Source organism: Typopeltis vanoorti, chromosome 24 (genome assembly GCF_054136105.1).
Source record: "Typopeltis vanoorti isolate ZY-2024b chromosome 24, IOZ_Tvanoo_1.0, whole genome shotgun sequence".
In the NCBI taxonomy this organism is placed as follows: domain Eukaryota; kingdom Metazoa; phylum Arthropoda; class Arachnida; order Uropygi; family Thelyphonidae; genus Typopeltis; species Typopeltis vanoorti.
In genome coordinates, this window is record NC_143572.1 from 71,973,142 (window position 1) to 71,994,517 (window position 21,376).

General features: G+C 36.3%; 1 protein-coding gene across 2 annotated transcripts in view; it reads left to right on the forward strand.

Annotated features, from left to right (window-relative positions):
- WDR79 (Telomerase Cajal body protein 1 homolog) overlaps positions 1-21,376 on the forward strand; it is a 238,588-nt gene that overhangs the window by 17,689 nt on the left and 199,523 nt on the right. For both annotated transcript variants that reach the window (XR_016550413.1, XM_090413474.1), the window contains exons 2-3: positions 10,551-11,063; positions 17,068-17,182. Coding sequence is in view for 1 of the 2 variants with exons in the window: in XM_090413474.1 (XP_090269600.1) it covers positions 10,639-11,063; positions 17,068-17,182 (540 nt within the window). In the remaining variant the exon portion in view is untranslated. The remainder of the gene's footprint in view (positions 1-10,550; positions 11,064-17,067; positions 17,183-21,376) is intronic.

The following is a 21,376-nucleotide window of genomic DNA, read 5'->3' on the forward strand; positions in this document are numbered from 1 at the left end:
ATGTGAGGGAATTACTTGAGGTAGCAAAAGAGAAGAGTGAGAGAGTTAGGATGGTGAGTATTTTGCCATGGTATGACAGTGAAGTGCTTAGAAGGAGGGCCATAATTGCCAATGACTTTATGCGTGGGTTATGCATGGAGAGTGGTGTGGAATTTGTGGAGCGAGTTCGATGGGCAAAAGGATTTATATAAGATGGATGGGTTACATTTGAATGGATTTGATGTACGGAGGCGTGAAAAAGTGTTGATGAATGAAGTGGATGTACAGACTCAGGGAAACTTGATTTATTAAGGGGGGGGAGTAGATATGCAGACTTTAGGGAGGCAGTTGAGTGTATGAATGAGTATAATATGCCCGAGCGAGTACGAAGGACAACAGATCAGAATGGGATAGTTAGTATAAGGCACCAAAGTAGGGATGGGACTACTGGGCTTCTGCAATTCATGTACACTAATGCCAGGAGTATTAGGAACAAGAAGGAAGAGTTTTGGCCTTGGTTGGCACTTCCAGGCCACAGGTTTTTGGTATTAGTGAAACATGGCTGACAGAAGATGATAAAGCTAGTGGGATTGAATGCGATGGGTATGGCGTGTTCAGTAGTGATAGGGAGAATAAAAGGGGGGGAGGAGTGTTATTGATGATAGCTGATGAGTTGCAGCCAAGGAGTATAGAAGTTGAATTGCAGGATAGAGAAAAGAGCACATTTGAGGCAATTTGGTGTGAAATAGAGTCTGGCAGAACAAAATATACAATTGGGTGCTCATATAGACCAGGTGATGGAATAGATGGTGGGGATAGTATGCATAGGCAAATAGAAGAAATGAGTGGAACGAGGGTAATTATTATGGGTGATTTCAATTATGGTAACATTGACTGGAAGGACGAGATGGCACATGGGAGGAAGGAATTGGATTTTATGCAGTTATTAAGGGACAACTAATCTGCGACAGCATGTAGTGGAAAATACTAGGGGGGGCAGAGAGTGCTTGATCTAGTAATTGCATCTGAGAATGTGGCTGTAACAAACATGACCATGTTGCCACCAATTGGTGAGAGTGATCATAAGGTCATGACTTTGGGGGTGGCTAAAGGAGTGAAATTTACAATTAAGACAAGGTAGATGTGGAATTACCGGACTGGTAAGTATGACAAGCTTAGGAGTGTCCTTGGTTCAGTGCCAAGGCATGTAAAACTACAAGGGCTGGATGTTGATAATGCATGGGAGGTGGTTAAGTAGTGTTTGCAGGAGGAATGGTTGACTGTATACCAAGAGTCCAAATAATAAATCAAGTAGGGGTTTAATGGATGAATAACACTATTAAGCTTGAGCTGCAAAAAAAGAAACAATCGAGGAGGGAATTTAAGGAGAAAGGTGACCAGCAGGTGCAGGGACAGTATAAAGCTCAGGCCAGGAAGGTAACAAGGGTGGTAAGAAAAGCAAAAGCGGATTACGAAAGAAAATTGGCCATGCAGGCTAAAGAGAATCCTGAGCAGTTTTTTCAATATGTTGCAAGTAAAAGGAAAAATGTTCATGGCAGAATGATTTTAAAAAATGATTAGGGTAGGGAGGTAACCGAATCAGTCGATATAGTGGAATTACTGAGCGAGCACTTTGCAAGAGTATATCATCCAGGTGGTGACATTGCAGTAATTGGAGAACCAACAGCTTATACTGGAATTGTGATGAATGAAGTAGAGGTAAATAGTCTATTACAGAACCTCAATGTTAATACATCTGTGGGATTGGATGGTATACCAGCTCGTGTCATACGTGAAGCGGCTAAAGAATTGTCAGTGCCCTTGACCATTTTGTCTAATTTCAGCCTCGGGTCTGGGTCAGTCCCAAGGGGGTGGAAAGAGGGGAAAATAGTTCCACTGCATAAAGGTGGTTCCAAGGCTGCTGTTGAAAATTACTGGCCAATCAGCATAACAGGAATCGTTATCAAGGTCTTGGAGAAAATAGTCAAGAGGAAAATACAAGATTGGATAGATGAAAATGGGATACTGTATCGGGGATAGCATGGTTTTGTGAAGGGTAGGTCATGCGTCAGTAATTGCTCACGTATTATAACACAGTGACGGCTGAACTGGATAAGGTAATGGGTTTACAATGATTCTACTGGCCCTTGCTAAGGCCTTTGACAGGATACCACATGGAATTCTAATCAGTAAAATGCAGCATGTGGGGATGGATATAGGGTTGGTGTGATGGATAGGAGGGTGGTTGTCGGAGAGATATCAGAGAGTGGTTTATTCAAGAGTTGAGTCCACAATACGGCCTGTGACTAGTGGTGTGCCACAAGGATCTGTTCTTGGACCACTGCTGTTTAATTTGTTCATTAATGACATAGGTAAGGATCTGAGAGGAACAGTTCATTTGTTTGCTGATGATGCAAAGTTGGGTAGGGCAATAGTGAATACAGATAATGTCAAAATTTTGCAGGATAATTTGGATAGATTGGAGGTCTGGGCTAAGGAGAACGGATGTCAATTTAATGTGGCAAAATGTAAGGTTATACATTTTGGGGCAAAAAGATTAGCAGCAGTTTACTACATTGGTGAAACTGTACTCCAGTAAATTGATGAGGCACGAGATTTAAGAGTATTGGTGGATAAGGTGTTGAAATTTAGGGGGCACATTGCAAAAGTAGCCAAATCAGCTCATCAAATCACTTGGTTGCTGAAGAATACATTGACAAGCAGGTTATTGTTCCTCTGTATCGAGCCTTGATAAGACCCCATCTCGACTACTGTGCCCAGATTTGGTCACCTAGGTTTCTTCTTGGTGGGGAGGAGGTTGAGAGGATTCAGAGGCGAGTGACCAAGATGACAGCAGGTCTGTGGAATGAACCTTATGAGAACAGGTTGAGGATTTGTGGGTTGCCAAAATTGGTTGATAGGCGGAGGAGGGGAGATATGATTGAGACATTCAAATTACTGGAGGGTTTCTATAAAATTAATTCAGAAGATATTTTTGAGAACAGGGCTGGTTGTGGGAGGACTAGGGGACATCCATGGAAGCTGGGCAAAAGTGTGGTTAGTAAGGGTATTAGAGCTGGGTTCTTTACTTTTCGAGTGGTGAATGAGTGGAATGGGCTGCCAGAGTCTGTGGTGGATGCTGTGACAGTGAATGAGTTTAAGGTGAGGTATGATAGATACTGTATGAATGTCGTATAGTTGTGATGAACATGATTTGGGGCTCCCTTGATGAGTCTAAGGACTCCCTGGAGTTGCCTGTAATAATAATATTTTCAACAGTGACACTTGTCATAATTCAACCTTGTATCTATAATAAATAAACAATTATATGTTATTTTAACAAAATAAAATAAGATTTACAAAAAATAGTTCACCACGCACAAGCACCAATAATAAACATTTCATATCTCACAGAAATAACATGCGCAATAATAAGATACACTGCCCAGATGCTAGTGTATCTAATGACGTAACGTGCAATGACAAGCACAAACAAATATCAGCAATAGATTTCAGTGCATTTGTTTTGTAATCTAAAGCGTTAATCGAACAATTCCAATTATTAAGTATTCAATCAATGTCAAAACATAAGCTATAACCTTTAACATGTTGTATTGCATTTATATAGTGTCATAAGCATTGTTATCATTTATAAACACAAACAAAAAAAAACAAAATTTATCTTTTTCATTTTTTCCTTGGGGATGCTGCAGTGTTGCAGTGCTTATGTACGGGCCGCCACTGAGTAGAGTGATGTGGGCAAATGTCAGAATGGCAAATTGGACAATGAGACTTACGAGGGCTGTTTGATAAGTCCGTGCAAAGTCTAAGAGATGGTGCCACCAGTACATATCGAGGTTATTTTTAGTTGCTGGATCACACACTAAGTTTCAGTTAGATAGATCTATTGCTCTGTGTTTGGTGTTCATTTGAATTGATCAAGTACCGTGATTTGTGAAAAATGGATGAGAAAGAATTTCATGTAGTGATTAAACATTACTTTTTTGAAAGGCAAAACGGCTCATGAAACCAAAACTAAGCTTGATAAGCATTATGGTGCATCTGCACCTTCGATTAGAATGGTTTATAAGTGGTTTACTAACTTTCGAAGTGGCCGTATGAGCACAAGTGACGCTGAATGTTCTGGATGCCTGTTGAGGTCACTACTCCAGAAATTATTGAAAAAAAAAAAATCCATGATATGGTGGTGGATGATAGAAGAGTGAAGGTGCGTGAAATGAAATTGCTAAGACTGTAGGCATCTCAAATGACCACATACATAATATTTTACATGAACGTTTACATATGAGAAATTATCCGCAAGACCAAGGAACAGTCAAAACAATGGGTTGCGAGTGGGGAATCTGTATGAAAGAAAGCGACAACCGTTCCTTCAGCAGGAAAGGTTATGGCCACCACCTTCTGGGACTCTCATGGTAATCTTTATAGACTTCTTGGAAAAGGGCAAAACAGTTAACGGAATGTATTATGCATCTTTGCTGGATCGTTTAAATAATGAAATAAAGGAAAAACGACCACGCTTGGCGAAAAAGAAATTTCTTTTTCACCACGACAACTCATCTGGTCACTCTTCTGCAATTGTGACCCCAAAATTGTTCGATTTATGCTATGAAGTCCTTTCGCATCCTCCCTACTATTCTAATAACTGAACTTTTCAAAATAATCGCTTCAGTACCAGTAGAAAGGTAATGACTACATCAAGAGATGAAAAGAGATTGAAGGAAAAACCACTTTCGAAGTGTAAGGTATTTTCACAGGTGATGGATATGCGTCGGACGCATTCACACTAGGTGTGAATGTGATTGAATCTATGACGTTGAGATGACTTCACCAATTAGGTTTTAAATGATATGTGTCTAAGACGAAGCCAGTTATGACTTCCAAGCAAAAGGCAGCTAGAGTCCAATGGTGCAAGCAAAGACTGTTGTGGGGTCAAGAGGACTGGAAAACGGTACTTTTTGCGATCTAAGTATGTTTTGTGTGTCCCATGTCCATCAAGGGATACGTGTTTAGGGTCTTAAGCAAGAAGCATTTGATAAAGAATGCATGCAACATTCGGTGAAATTTGCAATCTCTGTCATGGTATGGGGCTTGTATGACTGCAGAGAGTCCAGATAGGCCATGTATTGTGTATGAAAGAGTCAATTCCAAAGTGTACCAAAAAATTCTTGAGCACTTTATGCTACTGGCATCAGAAAATTTATGTGATGACGATTTCCTTTTTCAGTAAGATTCAACTTCTTGTCACACTTCCAAGATCACTACTAGATGGCTCAATGAAAGGCAAATCAATTTAATTCCTTGGCTGGCAAACTCACCAGATTTAAACCCTATTGAAAATTTGTGGGGAATTATGAAGAAACGTCAAGAAGTTGCCCCAGGACAAAAATGAATTTGTTTCTAGTCTGCAGAACATACGAGCATTTTTTTATAAAAAAGACTGTGAACCGCTAGTAAATAATATGCCCAACCATTTGCAAATGGTCATTAAAGCTAAGGGGATGAACAAAGTACATATAATTGTTTCCTTTTGACTGTAATTTTTGTGCATTTACTTTTGCATTATTCTAATATTTTGAAGCACTCTGAAAAGTATTCTAATGTTACGAATTTTCAAATAACAAATTTTTTTTATAATTTATATAGCATTTTTATCTGTTTACATGGTTGTATAATCTACAAAGTATGTAGATTTAGATGATGCCAATTCACATTTGGTAATAATTATTTTCTATGCAATAAATTAGAATTACACTAAATACAAGAATAACTGCTTGAATGGTAGGCAGTCTCAAGTAGATTGATATGGGCAAATATCAGAATGGGGAACTGGACAATGAGACTTATTTGTGCCTATGGTCCCACAGAAGGTTCTACTAAGGTAGAACTGGAGGAATTTTTTGAGGCTTTAGAGAAAGAAACTGACACAATGAAAAAGGAAAAGTTGGTCCTTGTCGGGGATCTAAATAGCAGAGTAGGAAATGATTGTCAGACATACAAAAATATTTTGGGAAAATTTGGAGAAAAGAACAAAGCTAATAATAATGGCAAATACCTGTTGGATTTCTGCTCAGGACCTGGACTGGTTATTACTAACACCATGTTCCAACATAAAAATGTGCACAAATTCGCATGGAGAGAAGAGGCTAGGAATAAGAAAAGTCTCATTGACTATGTTATCGTTGATAGTGATGTTTTCTCCCTGGTGCAGGACACCAGAGTGTACAGAGGATTTGAAATTGGAAGTGATCACTATTTAGTCTTGAGCAGGATAAAATCGAATTTCATATTGAAAAGAATAACATGTAAGAAAGCGAATAAAAGTTGAGCAGCTCTCAGATGTGAACTGTAGACTAAAATACAGAAAGATTATTGAAAAGAAAATGAAAGAGTTTGAGAACAGGAATCAAACCTTGGAGATTCAGTGGCAAACTCTGAAGAAAACATTGATTGATTCTGCCAGAGAGGCATGTGGTGAGGTTGTGTGCAAGGATAAAAAAATCAGAACTCCCTGGTGGACACAGGAAGTTAAAGAGGCAGTGAAGGAAAAGAAGAAAGCATATCAAAAGTTCCTGGCAAATAAGTCAGCTTGTGCTCTTAGAAAATACAGAGACAAATGTAAGAAAGCCAAACACTGTAAAACTAGCTAAACAAAAGTCATGGGAGGACTTTGGCAAGAATATAGAAAATAAATATCAAGAAGGTGGCAAAATATTCTGGAGGTTGTTGAAGAAGCTTAAAAATGGAGGAAAGAGTGCTGTAAAAGGAGTTAGAGATGATAAAGGTGACATGAAAACTGGAGAAAAAGATATCCTTGAAGTGTTAAGTAATTCGAAAAATTGTTAAATGAAACAAGCAGTGATAGCACATTGTTAAAAAATATTCAACAGGCATACAATCAGGAATACATATCCATACTTGAAGTTGAAAAAAGCCATCAAAGGCCTTTTTCTACTTCATTTTCTCCTACTTTCTCCTACTACTTTCTACTTCATAATGTGTCCACATTCATCACACTCTCAGACAATACATTCCATTCTCCATGCAAAGAACCTGCTCCTTACATCCTTGCTCACACCCTCCTTATAACAGTTTCTAGGGATGGCTAATTGTCTACCCCTCCTCTTCCATGATGGAATAAAATTATCATGCTCCATCATAGTAGAAACTTGAAAGGCTCTTTTTTGGAATCAGTAGCAGATTTAAAGAACCAGCCTAATCTTAATAAATATTATTATTATTACTTGACACCTCCAGGGAGTCCAAGAACTCATCGAGGGAGGGCACTTACTCAACAACTCTGTCTCCACCACTCAATCCACCAACTACAATGAGCCGCACCTACACTAACCACTACCACTAGTATTTTCACAGACAATCACAAACATCCATGCCCACAGCGGGATTCGACCATTTGCCCAACCAGGCCGGCTGGTTGGCCGAGTAATATGGTTATATTAAACTTCACAAAATTGGAAATTAATTCTTAAACCTCCTGCCCAACTTCTAAGTCCAGCCTGTAGCACCAATAGAGGATGCTGCTCATAAAACTTTAGTTTTCATTTGGTCTAATTTCATTTCTTCCACTTATTGTTTCTTGTATGTGTTATTACAATTTTAACATTGTATTCCTGAAAATGTCTCTGTGACAGAGACAAAAATTGAAACAATTAAACCTGCTGTTTAATTATTTCTCTTTGTGCTGTAATTATTCCATTAAACTGTATCATGAGTGTAAACCAACACCTAAGCCTAAATACACATCTCTCAATCTGTCTTCATATTCCACATTTCAAAGATCATTTACTATCATAGTCTGTCTTCCTTGACTCTTTCTAATAAATCCTCATAATCATGAAAATCTGGTAACCACATAGGTCCACAACAATCCACTAATCTTTGTCGTGGCCTTATATAATGGAACCATAACCTCTATTGCTACATGTCAAGGTCCTCTGTATCATTGCCATAATACAATGTGATTTACTTCACAGCTTATGCAGTATGATTGCTAAACTGTAGGTCCCTGTCTCTTCAGCGTCCTTCAACATTTTCCAGTGAAGTGTATACTTTGCATCCCATTGTTGTCCCAAATTTCAGATCCTTACACTTTGCAGCAGTATAAGGAACTGACAATTCCATCATTCATACAATCCATTCAAGTCCTCCTGTTAGGCTACATCATTCCTCATTGTTCTTCCCAGATTTACATCATCTGCAAACAGTTACATATCTCCTGTTAAACCCATCCAAATATCCTTAATATACAAATTAAACAACAGTGGTCTCAAAACAGACCCTGCAGTACATTACGAGTGACTTTCCTCTTTTGGGATACTGCAACCTTGCTAATATTTATGTGATAGCTGGTTACCTATCCAACTCACTGAATTAGCATCCAATCCCATCTACTCCAATTTAGTTACCAATTGATTGTGTGACAATCTTTCAAAAACCTTTGCAAAATCTAAGTATACCATTGTATCTCCTTTGTCCAATACATTCATCACTTTGTTATTGTACATAAGTACTATAACAAACTTCCCAACTTCAAGTTGGTAAAATGCGACCTCCCTTTAACAAACTCATGTTGACAATCTCTTCTGCTCTCAATCTGCTTCTGTATCCTAATTGTCATCAACACCAATGACTTCACCACAACTCCAAATATACAGATCAGCCTATAATTTGTAACATCGGCCTCTATCACAACCTTTGTGAAGTGGAATAATTTTAACTTCCTTCCACTCCTGTTGGATCTGTGCTGTTGCAAGACATTGAACAGATGAGCCAAGGCTGATGCTAACTCCCTGGAACATTCCCTTAATACACCTGGTGATATGCCATAAAGTCCTATATCCATAGTGAAATCGAACTTAACTCCTTACATACCTCTCACTCCTTCACCTGGAATTTTCTCCCATTTCATCTACATTTGAGCTTCTCATGATTTCATACTGATGAGGATAAAACACTCTGCTGAACTGCTCACTTTTAATACCGTGACTATTTGCTGCTCAGCAACCGTTACCAATCTACCATTTTCATCCATTAATTGTCTTGCCATAATCATTCTTCTTTCTAATTGCAACATATATAAAAATTCTTGCAAATAAGTCCATCCATATTCTAGATTCTCAGGTCATTATTCTTGTTGCAAATAGAGTAATTTATTAACATATCACAAGCCTCTTGTAATTTTTTTTTCATATCAAGTTTTGACATGATGTAAATACATACAGTTCACTATTGTAATTGAATGCCTAAACTCCATCTGCAATCACTGTCATGCTAACATATTGCATAGTCATCAGTGGATATAGTCATATGATGTCTTCACTGGATAATAGTTATGATATGTTCAATGTTAGTAAATGTAAGGTCATGCATTTCAGTATGATTAGTGTATTATATTTGGAGGATTATGCCAGACGAAACTGACTAGGCTAGAGATCTTGGAGTTTTAGTAGACAGAAAGTTGAAGTTCAAGGGCCATATAGCAAAGATTGCAAATACAACTCACTGAAACAACCCTTGACATGTAAAGATAAGGAAGTCATTTTGCCTAATTATCAGACCTGCATGCAATAGTCCAAGTGAGTTTCCAAGTGATTCTGATACAGTGGAAAGAGTGCAAAGGAGAGTGTCAAAAATGATATCAGGATTGTGGAATACAGATTATAAACAAAGATTGAGAATTTGTAGGCTACTGACACTAGTAAACAGGAGAAAAAGGAGTGATATGATTGGGATTTACAAACTTCTAAAAGGATCAACAGGATTTCAGTAGATGGAAGTTTTCATTTCATGGAGGGTGGGGAAAGAATGTGAGGGTATCCTCGGAAGTTGGGAATGAATGCTCTCAAGAAGGAGATGAAGGCTAGATTTTTTCGGATTGCCATTGGATGTGGTGTATATGCAGGTAGTGTGAATGAATTCACAAACATGTATATATTGGAATACACACATATACTCATGATGATCTTAATATGTTTGGATATTGAGTAATTATTTTATTTTATTTTAATTAAATATATTACTCCAGTATGTTAGTTGTCTCCATAATTGTGCCATGGTGAACTTCCTGTACAGTTAATTTCCAAATTTCTCAATACTGCTTCTCATTACCTCTTTTTTTCAATTCCTGTTTTCTTTGGAACAGCCTTGCATATACATTTTTACCAAAATACATTCTCTAGCTCTTCTAGAAATGCTTTGATAGTTTACTTATTTCTCTTTCATCTGTCCACATATGACACGAAACTATTGTGTTATTGGTTTTCTGATTTCCGATGTTGAGTTGACAAAAAAATAAAGTTCTCTCACTCTCCTATTAGAATACTGCATGGGCTGAGGTAAGTTGAGTTTAAAAATATTTGGCTATGTATAAAATTGTAGAATGATTATTGTATTGCAATTATGATTTAGGTTAAGCATGGATTAGTTTAGTTTCACTTAATTAGAATAGGTATTGAGTTTTATAAAGCGTGTGTGCACACATGTGCGTACACAAATGAACTTCTATGCTAAAATTTTATCTTCTTTTTTAGATTTATTTTTCATGTTGGCTACACTGAAGTATCTTAGTGTATTTTTCATGAATCTCTAAAAATTCTAAAGTAAACGTGACTTTATGCAATGGACAACAAAGACTTTGAGACTATAAATAATGATGAAACTGTATCAGTTGACACAGAAAGTAAAGAATGCCAGCAACAGCTTAATAAAGAAGAAAAGATAATAATGGACATCATAACTGACAATATTTGCAGCGAAAAAGAGGATGTAACAGTCTGCAATGTGATTGGTATCTATGAAAATGGAACAGTTAATGATGAAATTAGAGAACAAAAAACTGTGATTTCAAATTGTGTAAATGAAGTGTTATCTGAGGATATAACTATATCTCTCCCAGAAATAACTGAAGATGCATTGGATCATAAAGATGATATTGCAAACACAAGATTGGTTCCTTTGTATAATTTTGCCTCCATTCCTTCTCAGATTACTGGATCATGGACAGATTTTGAATCAACAGGGAATTTTTTAAAAGGATGTAAATGGTAAGTAAAAATAAATGTTATATTGTCAAGTGTGTGTTTATTATTTTTCACTGTTTTCTTATATACATGTAAAGCTGTTTTACAACTACCTAATCTAGTAATTTAGTCATTATAAAAAAGTTATCTGAAGAAAGATTTCACCAGTTTTTGTCTTTTTTTTGTTTCAGTCACCCCTATTATGTCGATCTGGTACTTATCCAATTCCTCAGCTAGCTCCATTTCTTTCCCATTCACGTTCTTATGCTGATAGTACCGATCCTGAACTCTGATGTTGAGGGATGTTTTAGGATTTGTTTCAGTAACTGACTTTTCGCTGTTTGTTCTGGTTCTCTGGTGATAACAATGGGGCCTTGTTTAACTAGGCAACGCCCCAGCTAGCATGAAATTCTGATATGTTGTACCATCAGTTTAGATTGTTGTTTAAGCCAATAAGAATACAATTTGGTCAGCTAAATCCCAAATTGCCAGCCCATTCTTATTTGTTCATTATCCAGGCAGATACCTAAGAGGGTGCACCACAAGAAGGTGAGGATTGGACGTTAGGTCAGAAGCCCTGGTCAGTTTTCTGCATTCCTTTAAAGGCTGTGTAGAGGTCTTCTTTCGGTTATACAGCTTTGACCCTTAAACACCTCCTTAGATTTGTCTTTGTTTGCTAATATGTCTTTATCTGGCACCATTGGATTACTCTAGGAAAATTCCCATCAGATATTCATTTGATTTATTATACACTGGTTATTTTGTCTTTCTAAACAAATTATGAACATGCTGTCAGTAATGACAAGACCATGCCATGAACAGAACACCACTGCACTCCAGCCAACATGCAGTGCATTGAAATCTCATTGTGGAAATGGATATTTGTGAATGTGTTTAGGTGGAAGGTGAATTTCATTGTCTGGTGTGAGACTACCACTCTACTTTTTGGAGGCTCTTGAAGTATTAAAAATATTCATATTTGGTCTCGAGCTGGGTTTCTGGAGTACCTTAGCCAACCTGCAATGCTAATATGTTATGTATTATAGTCTAGTAGTCTAGTAGATGGAATTCACATGGGCAGGGTGCACATACATTATTATTGACTTTTATATTTTCTACAAATTTTCTGGTATTCATTTTCCACTCTGCTATTTAGATTTCCAACAAGGACCAGCTTTTCCTTTTTTTCTCAGCTGCCTTCTCTAATGACTTGAAAAATTTATCCACTTCTTCAGTTAAATTTTCTGTTTGACCATTATTATTATTATTATTGTTCCGGGAAACTCCAAGGAGTCGACAGACTTATCGAGGGAGGCCCTAAGATCATGTCTGGAACACCTATTCAACATTCACACAGTATCTATCATATCTTGCCTTGAACTCATTCACGGTCGTAGCACCCACAACAGACTCTGGAAGCTTATTCCACTCATTCACCACTCTCCAAGTAAAAAACCTAGCTCTAACACCATTGTCAACCACGCTCTTGCCCAGCTTCCATGCATGGCCCCTAGTCCTCCCACCACCAGTCATATTTTCAAAAATATATTCTGGATCAATCTTATAAAAACCCTTCAGTAATTTGAATGTCTCAATCATATCACCCCTCCTTCGCCTATCGTCCAATTTCTGCAACCCACAAATCCTCAACCTATTATCATAAGGTTCATTCCACAGACCTGCTATCATCTTGGTCACTCGTCTCTGGACCCTCTCCACTTCCTCCCCATCACGAAGAAACCCTGGTGCCCATAACTGGGCACAGAAGTCCAGATGGGGTCTTATCAAGGCTCGATACAGAGGAACAACAACTTGCTTCTCTCTGCATGTTAAAGTATTTTTCATAAGCCAAGTGATTTGGTGAGCTGTTTTAGTTACTTTTGCAATGTGCCCCCTAAACTTCAACTCCCTATCCACCAGCACTTCCAAATCCCTGGCCTCATCAATCTCCTGGAGTACAGTTCCACCTATGCGATATACTGCTGCTATTCTTTTCACCCCAAAGTGCATAACCTTACACTTTGCCACATTAAACTGACATCCATTTTTCCTAGCCCAGTCCTCCAAATCATCCTGTAAAATTTTGACATTCTGTGCACTCACAATTGCTCTACCCAACTTTGCATCATCAGCAAACAAGTGAACTCTTCCTCTCGAATCCTTTCCAATATCATTGATGAACAAATTGAAAAGCAGTGGTCCAAGAACAGAGCCCTGCGGCACTCCACTAGTCACAAGACGTCTTTTTGACTCCACTCCTGAATAAACCACTCTCTGGTATCTCTCCTTCAACCACCCTCCTATCCATCTTACCAACCCTATATCTATCCCCATCTGCTCCAGTTTACTGATTAGGGTTCCATGTGGTATCCTGTCAAAGGCCTTGGCAAGGTCCAGTAGTATCACTGTAAACCCATTACCCCTATCCAGTTCAGCTGTCACTGTGTTATAAAACGTGAGCAAGTTACTGAGGCATGATCTACCCTTCACAAAACCTTGTTGTCCCCCATACAATAACCCATTTTCATCTATCCAATCCTGTATTCTTTTCTTGACTAATTTCTCTAAGACCTTGACAATGATTCCTGATATGCTAATCGGTCGGTAATTTACAACAGCAGTCTTGGAACCACCTTTATGCAGTGGAACTATTTTCCCCTCCTGTGTAAATTTTTTTGTCTAATTCCCATTTTGAAATATGCTCCCATTACTCTTCTTGAAACTGGCTGTCCCATTCAAGAAGTTTATCTTGTGTTTAGTGTTGAATAATGTAGCTGCTTCTTCCCCTCTATGTTATGACCATTGCCTGGATATAGTTTATTATTATGTTATGTTTATTATTTAGCAGAATCTCACCTGTTTTAGTGTCTTCTTTGCCTCAATAACACTAATTATGGTCAGAATGTTACTTCTCTGAGTAGTGCTGCTTATCTTAAATTTTGCTGATGTTGAATTTGAGTTTGTTCCAGTAGCTGACTTTTTCATTGTTCGTCCTTGTTTCCTGACAAAAATTGCAGGAACCTTGTTTAACTGGGCAATGCTTCAGCTGGTATGAAGCATGCCATTTCTTCTTTTGGACTATCATTTTTTGGTTTAAGCCAATACAGAATGCAATATGGTTAGCTGAATCCTTAATTGCTGCTCTGTAATTTGTTCAGTATCTATGTACCCTAACAGAGCACACACCATCTGAAGGATTGGAGGATTTTCCATTTTCCTGAAAAGCTGTGTAGAAGTCTCTTCCCAGTTATTTATTTTTAATCCTTAATCTACCCAGATGTTTACATGGTATTTAATTGTTGACATTTCCTTCACTTTCACTATAGCTCTTATGTAATACTTATGACATTATTATGATATTTAAATGACCATGTCAGGTGGTGGTGGAACTTTTGTAAAAATCTGATAATTGTACCAAGAATTATAGCATTCTTTCTGAATCATCATTTGATTCTTTAATAGCTTATGTGTAGGCATATTTTTTTTTGCCTAATTTTTCCCCACTTCAAACGGACAAATTCAAACTGACATTGAAACAGTTTGACAAATAATAGAGCTCCTATTCCTGTCAATGCAAAATTACGACTCAGTTTGAATCATTTTGACAGTAATCTAGTGTATACTGTAAATGACCAATTCTATTAAATTCCATCTACTTAGAGTAAAATTGTACTTATTTATTTACTTGTTTATTTTATTTTTATTTATTTATTTTCAAATTGTTTTGGTAATTGGTCAAATTGAATAGAAATTATGTAGAAACTATGTATGTTGTAGATGTTTAGTGGAATATTTTAATTCCACTAAACATCTACAACATACATAGTTTCGTTTAAAGCTAGAGGGATATTTAAGTTAAGGGATATTACATCCCATATCGTTTCTTAGCCGAATAAGAAACTCAAAGAGTTTCATGCCGAATGTAGTAGAAACTGTATAAAGTTTGGCGATTCCAAGTGTAAGCAAATGCCTGGATACTGCAGCAACTGACCCTAAAGGTAGTGCAAGCTGAGGCAACTGAGGAATCGCCGAACTTTATATAGTTTCTACTATATTCGGCATGAAACTCTTTGAGTTTCTTATTCGGCTAAGAAACGATATGGGATGTTATATCCCTTAACTTAAACAAGTCATATGTTGCCTTTGACTCTTCATATATCTAACTAAATTTGTTTAGCTAGATTACTAAGCCAATATTTTGTCTTGATCACCAAGGAATCTTCATGGGTACAATGAGATATATTGAGCACTTACACACAGGCACATTAGTAGGAAGGCAAACACAGACTGATTGTAAAAGGCGAGCTCCTATAGTCCTAACTGTAGGTTAGGACTATAGGAGCTGTGATAGTTACTTGCTTGAAGATCTCAAAATGATGGCATCCCAGATTTTTTGTAATGTTATGCAGTCAAATATGCTTAATTGTGAGGGTTGTACTGTTGCAGGTTACCAGCTCTCTGATTTAAATCTGTCTCTGTATAGGAAGGAGGTTTTTTTCCCATAGAATCTAGTGATATATATTCTGTTTCTGTATAAGAGGGAGGTTTCCCCCATTTGATCTGGTGATTGGTATTTTTTATGTTGGGCCCATACTCGAGGGCAGTTAGTCATCCTATAGAAACAGATTTAAATCAAAGAGACTATTCCTGGAATCTACCACAGCCCTACACATTCTCCAAATTTAAATAAATTTGGCTGCATCACATTGCCAAAAATCTGGAAGTCCATCATTTTGAAGCAAACCATCCCTTTACCCATAGAGGGTGCTAGTTAGGACTGAGGGCCCCACATTTTACAATCAATCTGTATTTTCCTTCTTACCAGTATGCTTGCATGCATGCATGTGCTTAAGAAATCTCTTTGTGCCCATGACGGTTCCTTGGTGATCGAGGTCAAATATTAGTTTAGTAATCTAATTAGCTTAATAAATTTAGTTGGTGAATTATTAGCTTTTGATGTCTGTTTTTTGATGATTCCACTAAACATCAACATGAGTGATAATCAACATCCAAGCATCCATATCAGATTAGAAATTGAGATTGCTTGGCAAATTTTTATAAAGATTCCAGGTACAAAATTTCAATAAAATCCATCTAGCCAAAGTACAGAAATAACTTGTATGTACTGAAATTGACTGAAAAAAAGAATATAATAGGTGTTGAATCACTTTGAAAAATGGATGAAAACAGATTGACTAAGAATTTTTTTGATAGAAAATGAATAGATATAGAAGTATTCTAGAAAAAAAATAAATCAAAAATAAGTTGCACTCTACTGCAACTTTCTGTTGCTATCATGTTTAAAATGAAATAAATAATCTTTGAGACAGTAGCGAGATGAAGTGTGATTGCATCTCTCTCTCTCTCTCAGGAATGGAACAACAACAAAAAGAAAAATTGAGTTTCAGTTAAATAAAAATGCCAATCTGTATAAATTTTTGTACCATAATTAATAAAATTGTGAAATAAAAGTGAGAATTTATTAAAAAAGCAAGAAATGTTAAAAGCTTTGTATGTATTTGTCACTTGCATTCCCTGAAACTTAAGTCTAAATTTGCACTTGTGAACAGTGGACACATTCATCATTCAGGCACAATTTCATCACTCCTTTCATACTGTTAATATGTGGCAATTGCTAAAACCAGTGCACTGCTCTTATGTCTGCTTGAATGCCTGTTAGCATCTAATTTCAACTTGTTCAGTGCTTTATTTTAGTGCAATCTTTCTCATACTGGTATAAATATGGTATTTAGTATAAGATTTGAAGGCAAGAACCTGAAAGGACAAAAACTTTCTTTCTCATTTAGGCATCTGCTTCTCTTTTTTAAAACCTCACTTGACTTTAACAGTTTGTAAAAACTGAATGCTCATTTTATTCTATTACTTTTGCACCATAGTAATACCAATATTTATATAAAAAAACTTTGGCTTCATTACATTAAATATCTTGATTCTCAGATCCTACATTATTCTTATTTCCCATGTTTTATTATTATTTCTTATTGTTTTAATTTCTTCTTTCTTTTAGGTCTCCTGATGGCTCTTGTATTTTGACAAACAGTGAAGACAAATACCTACGATTATTTAACATGCCTTTTGAATTGTGGGAAGGCAAGGTTGATTGGGAAACTATGAAACAAATGGTAAAAAGAAAAAAAGTTACATCCGATTATCAGTATTTTATATGTAATGTATTTATAATTTATATAATTATATAATTTATATTATAATTTGATTTATTGCTTGCCATACATTAATCTTTTATGTCAACTGAAAATGTTATTAAGTCGGTACTTAATTTCCTCCACATTTCTCATATTCATCACTATTATTGTCAAACTGACAAAATATATGATGAAAGGGTGAATTACAACTATCTTATATATCCCATGCTTAGCTATACTGTGATGATATTCAATGCTGTTTGGTAATATAAATATTAAGTATTTATTATTAACAATAAAGAAAAATATATATATATAAAAAGATAAATAAATAAATCTTGTTTTAGAGATGACTATTATCTTGCAAAAAAACAGCTTAGTTCATACTAAGCTGTTTTAAGATATACTCTTGCAAAATTATTGGAATATAATAATTTTGTAATTTATAAATAAGTCTTAATTTAGATTTTATAGATCTTGAAAAGATATATGATAAGGTGCCAATGGAGAAATTGTTCAGAATATAATATAAATGGGATTTCAGAACTATAAGTAATTTAGTATGTTAGAATTGATGGATGTAAATGAAGATAAATATGATAAATGAGATACAAAGTAAAGTTGCTAATTATCACCACTGTTTTTTATAATCTGTGGATTATGTTATTAAGGAAATACTCTTATTTCCTCATGAAAAAAGAAAGGGGGTTAAAATGAGATATTAAGTTCAGTTCTTTACTCTGTGTAGAAGATGATATATACTAGTTGCAGAAATTATATTCTTGGTTTAATCCTTTATCCAAGTGTAAGCAAACAAAGTTTGTGCATGAAGTAACTTCATGACTGGACACCTCATATATAGAGGCTAATAACTTCACATCACTTGCCTTAGTATCCCATAATGCAAAGTGTATATCCTTATGGACATGTATAATGCATAGCATTATACTATATGTGAGGTGCCCAGTCATGAAGTTACTTCGTGCACAAACTTTGTTTGCTTACACTTGGATAAAACCAAGAATATAATTTCTTGGCATCTTTAATTTATGATATATAGTCATTTTTTAAATAAATCAGCCATGACTTTGAAGACTCTTTAATTAAATTAAATAATTTCTCTAACAAATTGGGAAAGCAAATCTTTAATAAAAAATATAAAAACTGTGAAATCAGATAGAAAACATCATTTGCATTCTCACAAGTATTCTTATAGAACAAGCAAAGCATTTTAATTATTGAGGCATGATTTTTATTGAAAGGGACAAATTAAAAATGGAAATAGAATAAGCAATGTTAGTTTGGTTCGAAGCCAGTTAAATAAATTTATATGGAACAATAGAGAGACGAATCAGTCAGAATACTGAACTGAAATCATACAGGACTAGAGAGAAGAACCTACAGCCCATCACTACAATGTGTGGAGTGGGCATGGATTGCAAAAGAAGAAATCTGTTGGCATTTTTGTGAAGAGTTGGAGGTTGTAGTTGTTGAAATACACCAAGTATCTAATAATTAGTTTAGAAATAAAACAGTTGATCTAAAGACAAGATGTACATAACGTTTAAAAATGAAGACATTAGAAAGGAATTTGACATATAGGTATTAAAAATGAATAAACAGAGTTGATCTAATATGGTATGGTCACTTAAACAGAACAGGCATTGAAAGATTGCAATGCCAAATGTTTGAAGCAAATGTGATAGGGAAAAGACCTAGAAGAAGACTGTCATTTTCCTCATATCTTGATGAACTAAAGATATTAAAAAGGAAATAGAAAGAAACAGTTGTTATATTGGAGACCTGGAAAAAAACATTAGACTAATTTTTTTAGGGGAAAAAAAAATATAAATAGATTGTTACTTTTAAATAAAAAAAAATCTTATGTACAAGGATTAACTGGCTTTGATTCTCTGCAGTCAGACAGAGAGTTTACATGCTCATTGATTGTTGAGTTAAGATAATATTACAAATCATAAAAGAAATGTGAACGCTGTGTAATATTACACTTTTCATACAAATATTAGTTATTATAACATGATATTACTACAACTTACACAAAAATAACAGTTGCTACGAGACAATTATTATTATTATTATTATTATTACGGGCGACTCCAAGGAGTCTTTAGACTCATCGAGGGAGGCCCTAAACATCATGTCCATCACAACTATTCGACATTCACACAGTATCTATCATACTTTGCCTTGAACTCATTCACTGTCATAGCACCCACAACAGACTCTGGCAGCTTATTCCACTCATTTACCACTCTAAAAATAAAGAACCCAGCTCTAACACCCTTACTAACCACACTCTTGCCCAGCTTCCATGGATGTCCCCTAGTCCTCCCACCACCAGTCCTGATCTCAAAAATATCCTTTGAATTAATCCTATAGAAACCCTTCAGCAATTTGAATGTCTCAATCATATCTCCCCTTTTCTGCCTATCAACCAATTTCTGCAACCCACAAATCTTCAACCTGTTCTCATAAGGTTCATTCCATAGACCTGCTATCATCTTGGTCACTCGCCTCTGGATCCTCTCCACCTCCTCCCCATCAAGAAGAAACCTAGGTGTCCAAATCTGGGCACAGTAGTCGAGATGGGGTCTTATCACGTCTCAATACAGAGGAACAATAACTTGCTTGTCTCTGCTCGTCAAAGTATTCTTCGGTAACCAAGTGATTTGATGAGCTGATTTAGCTACTTTTTTTACATTTTTAAGTAACAAATGATCATTATTCACATTATTAAATAGTATGAAAATCTCTTTCTTGTACCTTTTTTGGGAGGGAGAGCAATGATGCTACTTCTATGTTGGAAGTGTTTTGTGATGCAGTCGCTCTGCTCAGCCAGGAGTCGATTCCATGAATTCCAGTCTTGTTGGAAAATGTCTAGAGTGTTGTTTTGTCTGTGGTGATGATGCTCATGTAGGATACGACTTCTCACCCTTTATTTAAAGATCACAAGGAGATTGTCAGCTGCCTCTTTCAATGAAACTGTTGTGCTAACTGGTCCTGTCTGTCAAAGACAGAAACTGCATATTATTGCTTTCGCAGTGATGAAGAGGTATTTGCAGATTGAATTTTTTTTTTTTTTTTTTTTTTACTCTGCGTGCACAAGATTGAGGTATTCCTATTCTATATGGAGACAACTGCAGGTTAAGGCTGCCGCATTTCAAGGAAATGATTAATTTTGGGCATTCTGAGTAGATGTGCCAAACTGTTCTTGTTTGGTAGCAGAACAGACGGTTATCCAAAAGATCTGTGCTGAATTTCTGTAATATAGCAGGAGCTTGTAGGGCATTGTGTCACATTCTCCACTGAATATTGGCGTCGAGTTTTGGTGGCCCTTGTGTAATATGGTAGTTCCCATTGAAATGGTGTTTAGTGGGATGATACAGGATTGTCCAATGAAATGCTTTGGTTGGACTGTTGTATTAGAGTGCTGTATATTTTGTTTATATTGGAAGGTGTAAGTCTCTCCCATGCATTATTGTTTTTTATCAAAAAGATAGGTACTGGATCTTCTGTCTCAGGAGGCCTGACCCCTCTTCTGTTATGTTATCAGGCATAGCAGCTTGAAAATCAGATTTCACAGTGTGTATCTGCTCGGCCTGATTCCCATATTCAAAGTTTGCAAGTGAATTTGAAAAATTCCAGGTAAGTCTCAGAGAAAGAATATCACCCAAAATCTTCATGCCTCACTAGCTCCATGGAGGGATGAAAATCTCTCTCTCTTTCTGAGTGATTGGTTTTTTTTTATCATCGAGTTGTAGAAGATGGGTTCCATTAGGATTTCAGGAAGGGATGCTGTCTTCACTGTGTGCTGGAGGTTTGTAGAACTTTTTTAGAATGACTGACACATGAGCTGTTATCATTCTTAAGGTTGTGGAGAAAGCGAGACCCCTAGTGGCAGGACTGAAAATATATACGATGGGGCGTTTGTGTGTCACTTCCTGTTGTTGGGTTTTAAGAAAAAAGTGAGTGCGAAATATTGTTATCCTGTGATCAATAGATATTAAGTTTTGTTCTCCTCCTTTAAGAGGAATACTTAACTTGGAGTAAGAAATCCAGTTTGTTTGGTTCCATATGAATCGATAGATGGTGAAGTATTTGTTTGGTAAATTGCACTGGTAGCATGAGAATCTTTAGTGTATGCCAAAGGAC